General features: G+C 55.7%; 1 protein-coding gene and 1 long non-coding RNA gene across 3 annotated transcripts; one reads left to right on the forward strand and one right to left on the reverse strand.

Moving 5' to 3' along the window:
- Positions 1–6,643: 6,643 nt before the first annotated feature.
- TMEM271 (transmembrane protein 271) lies at positions 6,644–8,427 on the reverse strand. The gene has a single exon (XM_055326581.1). The coding sequence runs from the start codon at positions 8,384–8,386 to the stop codon at positions 7,265–7,267; it is 1,122 nt and encodes a 373-aa protein (XP_055182556.1). The 5' UTR covers positions 8,387–8,427; the 3' UTR covers positions 6,644–7,264.
- A 1,252-nt stretch (positions 8,428–9,679) lies between these two features.
- LOC129510275 (uncharacterized) lies at positions 9,680–13,305 on the forward strand. 2 transcript variants are annotated; one of them, XR_008664557.1, is made up of 3 exons: positions 9,680–11,093; positions 12,295–12,461; positions 12,695–13,305. It is a non-coding gene; the product is annotated as an uncharacterized LOC129510275 (long non-coding RNA). The 2 variants fall into 2 exon arrangements; XR_008664558.1 differs by having other exon boundaries at positions 12,299–12,461.
- The last annotated feature ends 2,887 nt before the right edge of the window (positions 13,306–16,192 follow it).

Raw genomic sequence — 16,192 nt, forward strand, 5'->3', positions numbered from 1 at the left:
AAAAAAAGAAAGAAGGAATGTAAAATCTCTTTACCCTCTAGCTCTCCCAAGAGTGAGCGTGCACACTTGAATCCAGGCTAGTGGCAGGTTAGGGAGTGTGGGGCGCCCTCTGGAATTCCGGGCGTCTGGCCCAGCTGACAGTTGTTGAATGAAACACCCAAAGAGCTGAGTTAGCAGGCTGCTGAGGTGAAGAGCATAGAGATGGGTGTGTGCAGGGCATGTGGACAGGATTCCGGGGTGGGTGATAGGGGTGGAGGCAGGCCAGCTCAGCCAGGAAGGGAATATGCCGAATTTGGGGGAAAGGCTGAGGTTAGGGTCCTAAGGGATCCTGAAGGGGGCAGTGAGCACGTGGTTGGTGGTAAGCACCCAGAGGTCTGGAAGGACATGGAGACTGTCATGCTGCCCACCCCATACCTGGGCTTAAGAACTCCCACAAATGCTGCTTGGAAACAGAACCTTGCGGCTGGAGTAAGGAGGGGCCTCGGGCACCAGGAGAGACTGAGTTCAGATGGCAGCTCTCACACCGGCTCCATCCTGGGCAGAACTGAGTTCCTGAAGTCTCAGCTTCCGCACCTGTAAAGTCATTGTTTCCAGGACTAAACGGGGCAGTGAACCTAAAGTGCCTGGCCCATACCAGTGCTCCAGACGCGTTGGCCGTGATCAGGCGATGCCCACGCCCCCGACGAGGATGATAGTGTGCACCCCAGGGTCCTCTTGGAGTCCCAGGGACAGGCCTGCGGTCTTCAGAAACCCTTGCTGGTTGGGCAACTGAGGACGAAGCCTCTGATAGCCGCTAGGGCCTTCCTTCCCCAGCCTCAGGAGTGGATGGCGTTGGGAGAGAAGTGATGGAGCACAGTGAGTGGCGAGCACAGCTCATGGCTGGGGCAGCTCCACAGTGGAGAACCAAAGAAGTGCATTTAGGGAAAAATAACCCAAGTCACACCAAAACGGTGAGAGGGACTCCCATGGACCTGTCTGCTAGGACGAGTGTGGGAATGCAGAGCTGCCCTAGCTGAGCCAGAACAAGGGGACACAGGGTCAGGGGACAGAGGACGGGCACGAACAGAAAGAACTGCGTGGACCAGGGCTGGGAGGTGGGACAGTAGGCAGCAAGAAAGCTCCTAAGATGAATAAGCAGAGGCTGCCCCAAGGTCCTGCAAGTGGCCTGAGGCACAGAGGCCTAGAGGAATCCCTGTCACATAAGGTCACTTCCAAAACCTCCTGGAGTCCTGAAACCTTTGTCTCCCAGCTGGACTGGCAGCCCCCACCCCCCAACGTCCCATCCCAGGCACTGCGGCTCCTCCCGCCCCAACCCTGCACGGAGAGGAGAATGACATATGCCCGTCTGGATTTGCAAAATAATGCAGTTGCTGTAGCTGTTATCTCAAAATATTTGCGAATAAACCAAATATGACTTATTTTCAGAAAGTTTTTCCCCTTGGGCAATTAATTTTAATGTTTCGGCTTTTTTTGGAATATTCATCTGGATGATCTATTTAGGTCCGTAAGTACCCGTGGTCTGATGAGGGCTCCAACAGCTTCGTCCTTGCACAGCACGTCCCAGGGAGGGAGTACCCGTCCTCTGAGGTCCTCAGCAGCTACCCCTTACGGAGAGGCGTAAATGTTTCCTGCAGGAAAGAATGAGCAAACCACAAACCTCAGCAGAGCTCTGCGCCGGTTCAATATGGTCCCCCCAAATTTCGGTCCCCCCAGATCATGGCCTTATTAGCAGAAGACGCTGGATTGCAGTGGGACCTAAATCCCATGAGAACGTCCTTGCAAGACACGGAGAAGGGCGCACGGAGCAGAGGAGAAGCAGTGACTGGAACATCGAGTGTACAAGCCAAGGGACACCAAGGATCGCGGGCAGCCACCAGAAGCCGGAGGAAGGGTCTGGATTCGACTCTTCCCCAGAGTTTCCAGGAGGAACCAACCCTGCCAACACTTTGATCTCAGACTTCTGGCCTCAGACTGGGAGAGAGTAAATATTTGTCCCTTTGAAACCATCCAGTCTGCGGCGCTCTGTGACAGGAGCCACGGGAACCGAATTCGAGCCGCGGGGACGGCCCGGAGCGTGGAGCCCGCGCCCTGCTTCAGCCGCTCCCTCTGCTCTCGGGCTGTGCCCGCACCCGGCAGCGTCTGCCGCACCACCTGGTCACAGGCCCCCCAGCTAGCAGCCTCTCCTCGGGGTCGCCAGCCCCGGCGGCTCATGGAGGGCCTGAAGGCTCCTCCCCAAGATCTGGCTGCCCTTCGGGAAAAGACCAGCCCTGGCAGTGCGCTTCCGAGCAGGACGGCGACATCCGTGTTCTGGGGAAGGGCCGCCCCGGGAGCGCGCGCAGGGGACTGGCCGGTGGCTAGGGTCAGGGTAAGGGCCACCAGGCCTTCAAGGCTGAATCCGGGGACCGTGTGCCGGGGACAAAGGCAGGTGAGCTGGTCACGGCTCGGGCGCCCTCAGCAGCGCTGGGACAGAGGCCGAGCGGGCCAGCGTCTCGGTGGCCCCGGACGGTTCTCGCATCCCCCCAAGATCTGGCCCTGCTCGGCCACAGCCTTCAGGGCCAAGACAAGACTGGGAGTAAAGCACTGCTGTTGGTGTGTCTGAAGGAATGTGTTGTGCTTGAACACAAATTTTATTGATCCTGAAGTGACAAGACATTTTATTGACATTCTGTGGAGGATCAATGGCGGATAAAAACGCAGAACAGACATCAGGCCTTCCCTAGACGAACCTTCCATGTGTAAATAGATTCCCCCTAAACAGACAACTGTTATAGACACAGCTCTGGGAACCCCCGGGGTTTCTCCTGCCACCCCAGGAAGTTCTTAAAGAATTCAGACTGGGGACACAGTAATTCACGAATGCTCTTTTCCTAAGGTAATTTTCCCCATTTTGTGGGTGTTTTGTTCCTGTCAATCACTGGGTTAAAGAGTGGCAAATCAAGCAGATATTGAATCATCTGGAAAGTCAACCAGTTGGCATTAGACTACTGCCTCTATCTCATGTAAGAACGAGGACTGTAGCTATATGAGGTTTATACATACTCTTATGGAATTCGCTTTTCTTAAGGTCTCTGTCATTTAATTTTCTTTCTTGATAAGAAATCAGTGCTTTGGAGCAATAATATGCAGGCAGCCCTTGCTCAGCGGTGGAGTTGACGCGAAGGTGAGACCAAACAGGCCAGCACCCACCAAGCCGTGGCAGTATCTGTACCACACAGACCCACCCAAGCACCTAAAGGCTCAGCCTGCCCCACGCCACAGGCACCGGTGCCAGCACAGTTCTCCCGTGGCTTGCGGTGCTGTGCTCGCATAGGGCAAGGGTCCACCCCAGTCTCCTCCCCCTGCACGTGACAAAGTGTGCATACCTGCCAGGTGCCCTCCAAGACATGCTCCCCACGTGCAAATCCTACCACACTGCAAGGGGACCTGCCGGTCTACAGAATCAGGCCTCTCCAACTCAGACAACCCCGGACACCCCGGGCAGGGCTGCTGGCCTGACCCTCAGACACTTCCCATGAGGCAATGTGTGTCCGTTTGCCCGTTTGCACGTGTGCCCGTGCATGTGTGTGCACACGTGTATGTGCGTACATGTGCACACATGTATAGTGTGCATGCACGTATACAGGTGTGTGCACACGCATTTGTGTTTGTGTGTGCGTGCGTGTGCCTATACTCATGCGTGTGTGTGTGTGTGTGTGTGTGTGTGTGTGCACGTTCAAGGCCTCTGCCTGTATTGTGTCATGACACCAGCCAGGAGTAAAATGTTTAACCGCCAGCTGTGTGATCTTCATCACAAACGCTATCTGACTGGTTTTTTAAATGAAATGATTACTTAATTGAATTTCAGTCAAAAATTCAACTGTGTGGTTGAGATTTGCCACTCCCTCTCACAAAGGAAAGATATCTGAGACCCTGGGAGGGCCTGTTGATCCATCTAAGTAAACGTGCCTGGTTTGGTGGCAACCTCATTTGTTATCTTAATTAAAATATTCCCTTAAAAATAAACAACCTTTATGTTTAAAATCATAACTTACGAACTCAGCATTGAGCCATGTAACAACGCTAAAACATGTTTTGTTTAATTCTGGTACTTTGTCATAATCACGAACTCCCATCTGGCCTCCACCAGGCCCAGGCGTTCATTATTATTCTGAGAAGCAGAGTAAGACCATTTTAAGAAAGTCCCAGGGACTGACATTATTTTCTAAGGAGCACAAGGAATCAACTTTAAACAACTAAAACTTATAGGAAGTGCATGAGAAGTGAGTGCCTCAAAGCAGGTGCCCGTCAAGCAGGGCAAGAGAGGTCCCTTATTCTGAAGGAAGCTCAGTAGCTTCCATAATTCCCCACTCATTTCCCTGAGTACTGATCTTTGGAACAATGGAAGTTTAGGGAGACTTGATTTTATTTCCTCTAACAAACTCTAAAAAATAAAACCCTGGTATCCCACATTATTATATCAGCCTCTTTAAAGTGGAGTTAACAATATTTGTGGATTTAGAAATGCTTGCATCTTTAAAACTCTCACCTAGTCTGTTGGTCACATAGAAGTTCGCCAGGGGAAAAGCAGCTGTCTGCGCACCCCAGATGCTCCCTGCTGCCCTGACCGGATGACCACACAGGTGGCCCCATGCTCCGGCTGGCTCCTGCGCCAGCCTAACCCTAACCCCCCCACCTCATTCTCCCCACCACCACCTCCTCCTTTTGCCTTCTGTTCTATCCCAAGAAATTTCTGAAACTTTAGAGAGGTCACTGATTTTGATTGCAAATTTAAAAGATTCATAAGGCATATAAAATTTTAAGCTGTGCAAATCACGTAAGATGGAACATTTCAGAAAGCAAGAAGGATTCTGGACAGTCTGACATCTTGTGTCCATGCATTTTGCTCTGTGGAGGTCGTCCCTGCCCAGTGGCCCTCCCGCCGTGTGCCCACCCACCCAGGGTACACTGGCCTAGCCACCTCTGCTGTATAGGTTCGGTGGGGGGTGGGGGTGGGGGAGTCCAGCCTCGCAGCTGTCTATGAGATGTCTGCTCCGGGAGTGCAGAGCGTCCCTGCTCAGGAAGCAGAAAACACCTGGCAATTCCTTCTTGATTTGACTTAGGTAGATGATGAAAAGCATCTTAAAAGCCACTTTTGGGCAGCTCAGGTGGCTCAGAGGTTTAGGGCCGCCTTCAGCCCAGGGCCTGATCCTGGAGACCCGGGATCAAGTCCCACATCGGGCTCCCTGTGTGGAGTCTGCTTCTCCCTCTGCCTCTCTCTGTCTCTCATGAATAAATAAAAAAAAAATATTTTTTTTTTAAAAAAAGCCACTTTCACTGCCGCTTATCACATTTCCTGCATAAGGTTGATGGCCAGTGGGCTGGTGGCGCAGGGGCATGAGAGGGGCCAGGCTGCGAGGACCAGCGGTGGGACTAGTTGGGTCACGCCCTCAGCCTGGCTGAGTCCAGAGGCTAGATATGGGCCAATATCTGAAGAGCACTGTGGATGAGCGCCTACTAAACCGGCTATGAATCATCCTCTTTGCTCAGGTAGCATCAACATAACAAGGAGGAAACACTGGCCCGTTGCCTCTGATCAGATCCCCCATGTTCCACAGTAATCGCCCAAGCATCGGCACGATGGATTTGCCACCTTTGACCCACCTCCGTGGGTCAAGTGCTGACCGGTGACAGGTCTCCACTCCTCTGCATGGACGTGGGACCTCCTCTCTCTAGTAGCCTCCCAGTGCAGCCGGGCCGCTGGCCAGGTCCCAGCTGGGATAGGGGCCTTGGCTGTCAAGAAATTGGGAACTCTGGCTTTGTGCAAGACGCCTGGGAGCTGAGAAGAAGTCTCATCCCAGAGCCTAGACCTGGAAACTCCACCTCCGTCCCTAAATCCGGATACCCTCCCACAGTTAGAAGTGAACCCCTATGCACTATAAAGATACTGCACATAACTTATTTAGCTTTTGTCACCTGAAAGGTTTTTGTGTGGTGTTCACTCCTGGCAGAGCACCGGGTGTGTCCTCATCTCCCTTCACCGGAGGCGCACACTATTCAGGCCGAGCCAGGGTGGGGCTCTGCTCCAAGCACCTTAAGAACTACCAGCATTGCTGTCTGGTGCCACGATTGCAGCACATGCAGTTGAACTACCTTCTCCCCAAGGCTCTGAGGCAGCCTGGCTCCCGGCCAGCCCACCAGACTGGATGGAAGCATATTTTGCTGTCACCTAGCATGCATTTCATATTGTGTGTGTAAGTATGCACACACATGTATATCCCAAGGATGTAAAAGTACGACCTTCACATCAATTAAGGCTATTTAAGGGGTGTGTTTCAGATGAAATGCCGTAATATGCAAAATCACCGGATTAATGAATTAATCGACAGGAAAATAGTCTTTGCCAGAAAAACTATGACTGTGAATTTCCAAAATAGGATTGGCTTGTTCATATATATTAACCAAAAATAAGCTCCGCTTTGCAGTAGAAACCCCACCGCCAGCTTCCAAAAAAAGAAGTGTCTGAAAGTTAGCTTTAGGAAGAGGTTGGTTGGAGTCAACCACCCAGCGCTACACGCAACTGCTCCAGTTCAACATTTGTCTGACCAAATCGCGGGAGACCGATTTGTGTGTCGACACACCCGCTAAGTCCAACCGGATGAGTATCTCCAATAACATAGCAATTGATTTAATAAAGGAACTAACCAATTTTAAATCGCAATAAATTTACCAAACATTTTCACCGTTTATGGAGAGCTTTACAGTAAGAAAGTATCAACAAAAGCAGGCACATCCGTGTACAAAGTGTTGCTGTTGGGCGCAGTTTCGCGTCAGCCGTCCCTAAAGCAGCGGCTGCTCCGTCCGTCCGTCCGTCCGCGCAGCCTGGGCCCTTCCTCCCGGGAGGCCGCCCTGGCTCTCTGAGCTCTCACCCTGGACCGGACTTGCCACAGAGAAGTGCGCTGGGGGCGAGGCAACCCCGAGACATTTATTGTAAACTTTAAAATGGAATCCGGGTACGAACAGACACAGAAAAGAAGGGAAACCTCCCAGACACAGAAATGGTGACAGCGGAGGGCGGGCCGGGCGGCGGGGGCGTCCGCGAGCGGGGCCGGGGCGCCCCTGGGAGTGCAGCGCCGCGCGGGTCCTGCTCGCTGCGGGGGCCGAGGCCGGTGGTCGGTGGTCGGTGGCCGGTGGCCCGTGGTCGGTGGCCGGTGGCCGGTGGCCCGTGGTCGGCGGCCCGTGGCCCGTGGTCGGCGGCCCGCGGCCCGCGGTCCGCGTGGCCCGGCGCTCAGCAGGCCCGGCCCGGCTCCCACGCGCGCCCCGCCTCCTCGCACGGCGGCCGGCAGCAGTAGGGGTAGGAGGCGTTGAGGTCGGGGTCCGAGGGCGCGTAGCCCGGCAGCTCCACCGACGGGTGCCCCCCGCAGCGCACCTCCGCGCCCGCCTCGTCCCGCGCGTGCAGGACGCCCACGCTGATGTAGGACACGGCGTGGCGCGCCGCGAGGCCCGCGCAGTCCCCGGGGGCGGCCAGGTCCGACTCCTCCGGCGCCAGGATGGACGCCTCGCTCGGCCGCGGCTGCAGCCGCCGCCCCCGCCGCCCCCGCCGGCCCCGCCGCGCCCGGGAGGCCGCAGGCTGCGCGCGGAGCCCGGGGCCGCCGCGGGGCCGCGCCGGGGCCCGGGCCGCCCTCCTCCGGCCGCGCCGGCCGCGCCGAGCCTGCGACGCGCGGTAGTTCTTGACGAGCAGCAGGCTGAGCAGGCCGAGCAGGCACTCGAGCGAGTTGAAGACGGTGGAGAGCACCAGGCCGCGCTGGTAGTCCTTGAGCTGGCGGCACTTGGCGGACGTGGCGCTGTCCAGGGCGCTGCGGGCGCGGGGCGCGGGGGGCGCGGGCGGCGCGGGCGGCGCGGGCGGCGCGGGGGGCGCGGGCGGCGCGCGGGGCGGCAGGCAGTAGTGCGAGTACTTGCGTTCCACGAGCGACACGGTGTCGCCGTCGATCACGGCGCCCGCGAAGGCGCTGAGGACCCCGAGCATGAAGACCAGGACGCCGAGCAGGAGCAGGTTGTGGCTCTTCGCCGGCCCCGCGGGCCCCGCGCCGTTCCCCGGCTCCCCGGGCGCGGCCTCCGCGGCCCCCGCGCGCGCCGCGGCCGCCCCGAGCCCCGGGCCCCGCGCCGGCCCCGCGAGCGGCGCGTCCCGGGGCCCGCAGCAGAGCAGGGCGGCGCCGAGCAGCGAGAGGCCGGCGGCCAGCAGCAGCCCCGAGTAGAAGGCGCCGGCGGCCGCCCCCAGCCGGAACGGCTCCCCGCGCAGCTCCGAGCCCAGCGAGAAGCACTTGAGGCCGACGGCGGCGGCGCTGAGCGCGCAGGCGAGCAGCAGGCAGGAGGAGAGCGCGGCGCAGGCCCCGCGGACGCTCCACTTCATCCTCCGCGCCCGAGCCGGCCCGCGCCCCGCGCGCCCGCCGCCGCCCGCCGCCGCCCCCGCCGCCTGCGCCTCCTCCCGGCGCCGCGCGGCCGGACCGCCGGCCTCCTCCTCATCCTCCCGCGTCCTCCCCGGCCCGCGCCGCCGCCGCCGCCGCCGCCGCCGCCGGAGTCCGCATCCTCCGCCTCCCGCGCCGGGAGCCGCTGCGGCGCAGGACCGCGGGGCGCGCGCCCCCTCCCCAGCCCGCCGCGCCCCTCCCCGCCCCTCCCCGCCCCTCCCCTCCCCGCCGCCCCGCGCGCCCGGCCCGGCGCCGCCCTCCCCCGCCGCAGCCCCCGCGGCCCGGGACGCCCGCCCGCCGCCCCCCCGGGGAGAAGCGCCCCCCGCGTCTCCCCGCCCCGCGCCCCGTGCCCCGGCCGCCCGCCCCCCCCCGCAGGGCGCCCCCCGGGCCCTCCCGCCCCCCGGCCCCTAAGCCTGCGCCTCCCCGGCGAGCGGCCCACGCCCGCCGCCCGCCCGCGGCCTGGAAGCCGGAGGGACTCAGCCTGCGGGCGCGGGAGAGGAGGGGGAGCCCGGTGCCGGCGGAGGCGGAGGCGGAGGACGCAGGAAGGGAGAGCCCGGGTGGGGCGCGGGCGGGGGCGGGGGGAGCCGGGGAAGGGCTGGGCCTGCGGGGGGGGGGCGACGGTGCGGGAGGCCGGGCCGGGCGGGGGCCGGGGAGGGCAGTCCGGGCGCGCGGGGTGCCGGGGAGGAGCCGCGGCGGCCTCAGGCGCAGCCCCGCACGGAGCCCCTGCGGACCTCAGTCAGGACGGGCCTCCCGGGGCTCGGGCGCGTGACAGGGGCTGCCGCGGAAGGCCCTGGGGGCGGGGCGGGGCGGCGCGGGGCAGGGGGCGGCAGCGCCCTCCCCGGCCTCCCGGGCCCTCCGCCTCCGCCCGAGACCGGCCCTGGGTGGACCCGGCGCGGGGCTCCGGGGGGCTGGGCCTGCGCCGCCGCGGCTCGCCCGCACCCCGCTGCGGCTGCGGCCTGGAGCCCGGGAGCCGGGAGCCGGGAGCCGCCGGCCGCGGCGCTGAACAAGCTGGCGCCGCATCCAGGGGGGCGGGCGCGGGGGGCGCGGGGGGCGCGGGGGCCGGGGGGGGCGCATCGGGGGCGCAGGGCGCCGCGCAGCCCCCGCCGGCCCCGCCGCCCACCCCGGCTCCCCCAGCTCGCGGGCGGCGCCCCTTCCTGCCCGAGCGCCCGGCGAGGCGGACGCGAGCCCCCGAGGCGCCCCGGGGGGGGCAGCGAGCCCGCGCGCAGGAGCCCCCGCAGCCACGGACCCCCGGCCCCGTAAACGCAACTCGAAGGCCCTCGGTGCGGCTCCCTGGACATGTGCGTGGGACCGACCCGAGCCGCGTCCGCGGGCGCCGGGCGGGGAAGCAGCGGCTCTCGCCGTATTTTTAGCGCCGAGCGCAGATTTTAGAACATCAGCCGAACCTCCTCGTCCGTCCCGCTCCTCGGCGGATGACTTGCCCGGAAAGTGGGCATAGTGAGCCTCCTTTCACACGCATGGTGCACAGGCTCTAAAAGGACAGTGTGTAAATCAGCTTGTATAATAACGTGGCACCCACGCGCGTGAGCGGAGTTGCCATGAGCTTACTTCCAATGATTATTCCGGTTTCCAGGGAGACGAGGTTTGCAGCCACCTCCGTGGAGAAGGAGGGAGCAGCCTCTCCATTCCCCTGCGGGCGCCAGCCAGATTGATTAGGCCTGGGGGCGGAAGTGAACTGACGACGGTGGCTCTTCCTCCGCCCGGATCCCCGGATCCCCGGATCCTCGGATCCTGGGGAGGAGGCCCGGGGGGCGGGTGCTGCGGTTTAGGTTTAGGTTTTTGGTTTGAGATCTGGCCTCCGCTCTCCTTCGTGCCCCGCCCCCACCAACCTCTGGCCAGACACTTCCATGCCCCTGAGCACCACCTTGTTCCTTAAACTGATCGTACCTCTTCCTGCCACGGGGCCTTTGCACGTGCTGTTCCCTCTTCCTGCTGCAGGTGTCCCTTGCCGCATCCTCACCTGGCTCCTGCCTTCTTGTTCCTCAGATCTTAGCTTCACCTCACCAACTTTCGTTGGCTGCCTGCTGTCCTGCAGACACCGTGGAGTGCTTTGCATGGGTTTTCTTTTGTAGTCCTTGCACCAGACCCTGAGTCGTGTGGCCCTGTAATTCTCACACAGGCTTTCTATGAATTAGCCAGTGACTTGTGGAGTCAGGGTTCAAACCCAGGCTCCGTGCCCAACCTCCTTTCCCCTTGACCTCCCTCCCCTCACCAGACACCAGCCTCCCTCCCTGCTTCCCCTCCTCCCTGCCCCCAGCCCCTCGCAGAGGCCCCCCCTAACAGGTGGGAACTCCTGGTGGTCTAAAGGTCTGTCCTCCCCATCAGATTAGCTGCTCAGGGCAGGCAGGCTCCAGGTCCAACTGATCCCTCGCTCCTCCCCATCAGGATTCAGTCCTGCCCTGGCTGCGTGGAATGAGTGAGTGAATGAATGAATAGGTGGCCAGCACTGACCCTGGGACACTCTGTCCTGTGATCCTGCCCTGGCTGCGTGGAATGAGTGAGTGAATGAATGAATAGGTGGCCAGCACTGACCCTGGGACACTCTGTCCTGTGACAGAGTCTAAGTATCTGGTTCTGCTCATTGGAAGAATGCACCAGGCCAGCAGGCAGAGGAGGCACCCACCTGGTGTTGAGGTAAGGGAAGGCTGTCTAGGAGGGAGGTGGGAGGGAGGGAGGAAGGGAGGGAGTGGGGGTGGGTGGGTGCTAGGGAGGGAGGGAGGGAGAGAATGGGTACTAGGGAAGGAGGGAGGTGGGAGCAGGGTGGGAGAGAGGGAGGTGGGGGACGGGAAGGGGGAGCCAGGCAGGGAGGGAGGAGCTGGGAGGGAGGGACGGAGGGAGGGAAGGAGTAGGTGGGTGCTAGGGAGGGAGGGCAGGAGGAGCTGGGAGGGAGGTGGGGGCAGGCAGCAGGAGGAAAAGCAAAGACAGCAGAAGGGAGCTTGGACCGTCTACACCTCCAAAAATGTTGAGGGCAGAGAGCAGGTGACCTGCCAGAAAGGGTCCTGAGCTGCGCCAGTTTGGAATTCATCCTGAGGGTTGGGAGACCCTAGAAGGGCAGGAGGATACTGTGGTGTGTATTTTGGAGGAACACTGCCCCGTGAAGACTGGGTTGAGGAGACAAGGCATGTGGGGGGTTCGGGAGCACTTGGGGTGCAGGTAGAAGGGTCCTACCCCATCGTGGTGTTATTGCAAGTATTATAATCTCTCCTGTTTGCTGCCTGGCGCTCAGCACATAGTCGCCTGTCTTCCGTCTCTATCTGCAGGAAGGAAGGGCAGCAGGCTGTGGTCCCTGTTATTTTTTTTTTAAGATTTTATTTGTCTGGGGGAGAGAGAGAGAGAGCAAGCGAGCATGAGCAGTGGGAAGGGGCAAAGGGAGAGGGAGAAGCAGGCTCCCTGCTGGGCTCCGTCCCAGGACCCCTGGATCCTTGGACCATGACCTGAGCCGAAAGCAGACGCTTAACCAACTGGGCCACCCAGGCGCCTCTGTGGTCCCTGTTACACAGAGCTTCCTTTTAGGGTGACCGCATAACCATCCCTCTCTCACGGGGAGGGCCTCTCTGCACCTGAAGTGGTTTCTGACACCCATAACCCGGGGTGTGAACTGAAATGACCCACACACATTTTGAAAGCTGCCTCTGTTGCTTTCCTGTGGAATCCTTTCTCCCAACCCCTGCCAGAGTCACCTGTGAAGCCCCTTCCCTCCCAGCCACGCGGCACAGCCAGAGGCACCCCCTGGGATGAGCAGCTGTGGGCCACAGTGGGGTGATTTGGGTGCTCAGAGGTTGCTCAGGGGACCCACACTGGAAAGGAGCAACACTCCAGTGAGCAATGACTTTAGACAGGTTGTTGGGGAAGGAGGAGTGACTTCGAACATCACAGAGCCCGCCATGTGCCACATACTTTCTCAGGGACCAGTGTAGCACCTCCATGCGGGACACATCACTGCTAGGATTCTGAAGACAGGGAACCAGAGCCCAGAGATAAAGGCTCAAACCGATTATAACGGTAATCATGTATGAAGTGAAGAATATTTTCCCTTTTAGCTTTAAATTTCATTTTAATATTTAGTATTTATTAACATTTGAAATCCAGTCTCCTAGAGTACTGACTTCAGTTAACTTAGCTGATTCTAATTACTTGTTTTCGCATTTGTTTGTCATTTAGCTTTTCAGTATTTTTATTCTTTATCTTTTTAACTGGCTAAATAATAGAATTTTTCTTTTATTATTATTTCTCAGTCCCCTTTTTCCAGGAACAATCAATGCTGATCTTCACTTATGGACGTAGTGTGTGCATTTATGTGCCAACATTGCATAGGCGGTGATTAATCCAAAAAACTCTCACAAAACCAGAGCCAGTGAGTTCTGCAAGACATGAGAATGTATTATTTTAAATGCTTTTATCTTGTGAAATGTAATAGATCCACAGAAAAACTCTATAATGTAACAGCTTGATGACTTATAAATGAGCATCTATATACTTGCCACCCAGTCAAGGAACAACGTTGCAGGCACCTCCGCAATCACTGCCCTCCCTCCCAGGAAGGTTCCACTGGCTTCATTTGAAACCACTTTTCTTGTGTTTATTTACACTTTTATCACCTACACGTGTATCTCTACACATTTTAGTTTGGCTGTGTGTATTATTTGGACTTCGTATAAGTGGAATTATAGAACATGATTGCTATACGTCAGTTTTTTTTTTTCATCCAAGGAGATACCTCTAAATTTTAGCCCTGTTGTTTTCTGTGTCTGTAGTTCACTCACTTTCGTGGCTGGATCCTAAGCCATCCTAAGAACATGCCACAGTTTATTTTTCCATTTTACTGATGATTTGATTTGACCGTTGATAGTTTGGGGATATCATGAATAAAGCTGTTGTGAACTTCCTTGCGTGTGTACTGATGTGCTTTGGCGTGCATTCTGTTGGATCCCGAGTAATATATCTGTTCAGATTTTTGTGCCCTTTTGTAGTGAGAATCAACTGGCGTGGATAGCAATCACTCATTTTTAAGTGTACAATTCCATGAATTTAGATAACTGTACACGCCGCGGTCAGGTCATGATGCGGGCTGTTCCAGCTCCCCCAAAGCACCTCCTGTCCGCCCCTCTCCTCAGTCCAACCCCCTCACACCTCCTCATCTGCTTTCTGTGCTGTAGTTTTACTCTATAATTTCATATACCTAGAATCATAAAATATATATATTCTTTTATGTCTGGCTTCTTGCATTTGGCATAATGCTTTGTTTTTACCCATTCATTCATATTGCTGAGCCAAATTCCACCAAAATTTGCTTGTCCATTCACAAAATGGAGGCTATTACATTTTTTTCCATTTGGAGTTATTATGAATAAAGCTGCTATTAACATTCCCGTACCAGCCTTTTGTAACCCTATGTTTTCATTTCTCTCAGGCATATCCGCAGGAGTGGGATCGGTAGGTTGGACAGTAAGTCTGTCTTTGACTTTACAAGGAGCTGACAAACCACTTCCCGGAGTGGCTGTGCCGCTTGGCACTCCGCGGGCACAGCCCTGTACCGAGCCCCGTGCCCCCTCCAGACCTGAGGTTCTCGGCAGTCTTCTCAACAGTGCCCGTGCTGGCGGGTCCACTGTGGTATCTCCCAGGAGCTTTGATTTGCATTAATTACCCTGATGACTAATGAAGCTGAGCCTCTGATACTTCTTCTTTGGCAAAGTATCTGCTCCTAAAAGCTCACGAGATGTTAATAAGTTATGGCCTTTTGTTTATCTTCTTTAGTAAGATACCTCTCTGAGTCTTTTGCCAATTCTGAACAACTGGGCCATCTTCATGTCATTGACTTGTGCTCCATATATTCCATACACAAGTTCTTTACCAGATACTCGGGGAATACGCTCCCCATCTTGGACTCACCTTTCAATCTGCTCATCAGTATTTTGTAAAAAGCAAACCTTTTCCATTTTGATAGAGTCTGATTTATTACTTTTTCTTTTATGAGTTTTGTGTCCTGTCTTGGAAATTATGCCTAAACCAAGGTCACAAATATTTTCTTTCAGGTCTTTCAAAAGTGTTATACTTTTAGCCCTTACATATATATGTATGATCCACTTTGAGTTAATTTTTGTATTTGGTGTGAGATAATAGTCAAGGCTCTTATTTTTTTCTAAAGATTTTATTTTTATTTATTTATGAGAGTGAGAGAGAGAGACAGGCAGAGACACAGGCAGAGGGAGAAGCAGGCTCCATGCTGGGAGCCTGACGCAGGACTCGACCCCGGGACTCCAGGATCGGGCCCTGGGCCGAAGGCGGGCGCCAAACCGCTGCGCCACCCAGGGATCCCCAAGGCTCTTATTTTTGCATATGATGTCCAAGTGTTCCAGCACCATTTGCAGAAAATAGTCACCTTTCCCATTAAACTACCTTGGCACTTTTATTGAAAATCAGTTGTTTATAAAAATGTAGGTCTATTTCTACTTTCCCAACTCTGTCTCATTGGTCTGTATGTCTGTCCTGTGCTGATTCCATACCGTGTTTATTATTGCAGCTCTCTAGCAAATCTCAAAATCAGGTAGTAGTAAGTCCTCCAAATTTGCTCCTTTTCAAAATCATTTTGACCACTCTAGATCCTTTGAATTTCCATATAAATTTTAGAATCAGGTTGTCAATTTCTACCCAAAAATATCTATCGAACTTTTGATTGGGATCATACTGAACTATAGATTACTTTGGGTATAACTGATTTGTTAGCAATATTAAATTTTCCAGGAACACCTGGGTGGCTCAGTGGTTGAGCGTCTGTCTTGGGCTTAGGTCGTGACCCCGGGGTCCCAGGATCAAGTCCTACATCCAGCTCCCTGCATGGAGCCTGCTTCTCCCTCTGCCTGTGTCTCTGCCTCTCTCTGTGTGTCTCTCAGGAATAAATAAATAAAAATCTTTTAAAAAAATTTCCAATCCATGAATATGATTTGTCTCTACATTTATGTCTTTATTAATTTCTCTCAATTCTATTTTTATAGTTTTCAGTATACAGGCCTTGCACACATTTTGCTAAATTTACCTATAAGTATTTCATATATTTAATGCTTTTGTAAATGCTACTTTAATATTTTATTGTCCAACTCTTTGTTAGTAGTATATAGAAATACAATTTTTTAATTACCTTTTTATCCTACAACTTTGCTAAATCCACTTATTAGTTCTAACAGCTATTTTTCTTTTTCTCTTTTTTTTTTTTACAACGAGAGACAGAGTGCAAGCAGGGGGAGGGGCAGAGGGAGATGGAGAGAGAGAATCTCAAGCTCTACGTTTTAGCTCAGAGCCCGACACGGGGCTAAACGCAGGGATCGATCCCATGACCCTGAGATCATGACCCCAGCCAAAATCAAGAGTTGGTCACCGAACCAACTGAACCACCCAGGCACCCCTCTAACAGCTATTTTTGTAGTTTCCTTAAGATTTTCTACATAGACAACGTATCACAAGCAAGTTGAAACAGCCTCACTGCTTCCCTTCCTCCTTGAAAGCCTTTTATCCCTTTTTCGAGCTATGGTGCACCTGCTTGGCCCTCATGCAGAGCAGAGGTAGTGAGAATAACATCCTTGCCTTGCTCCTGATCTTGTGGGAAATCATTTAGTCCTTCACCCTTTCGTCTGAGGTAAGATATAGGCTTTTGTAGATAACTGACATGGTTGAGACCTAGTTCTGTTTGCTGAGAGTTTTTATCATGAATAGGTGCTGAATTTTGTCAAATGCCTTTT

Source organism: Nyctereutes procyonoides, unplaced genomic scaffold (genome assembly GCF_905146905.1).
Source record: "Nyctereutes procyonoides isolate TBG_1078 unplaced genomic scaffold, NYPRO_anot_genome, whole genome shotgun sequence".
In the NCBI taxonomy this organism is placed as follows: Eukaryota; Metazoa; Chordata; class Mammalia; order Carnivora; family Canidae; genus Nyctereutes; species Nyctereutes procyonoides.

Coding starts and splice junctions, on each gene's coding strand:
- TMEM271 (XM_055326581.1), bottom strand. CDS start 8,386: ATGAAGTGGAGCGTCCGCGGGGCCTGCGCCGCGCTCTCCTCCTGCCTG.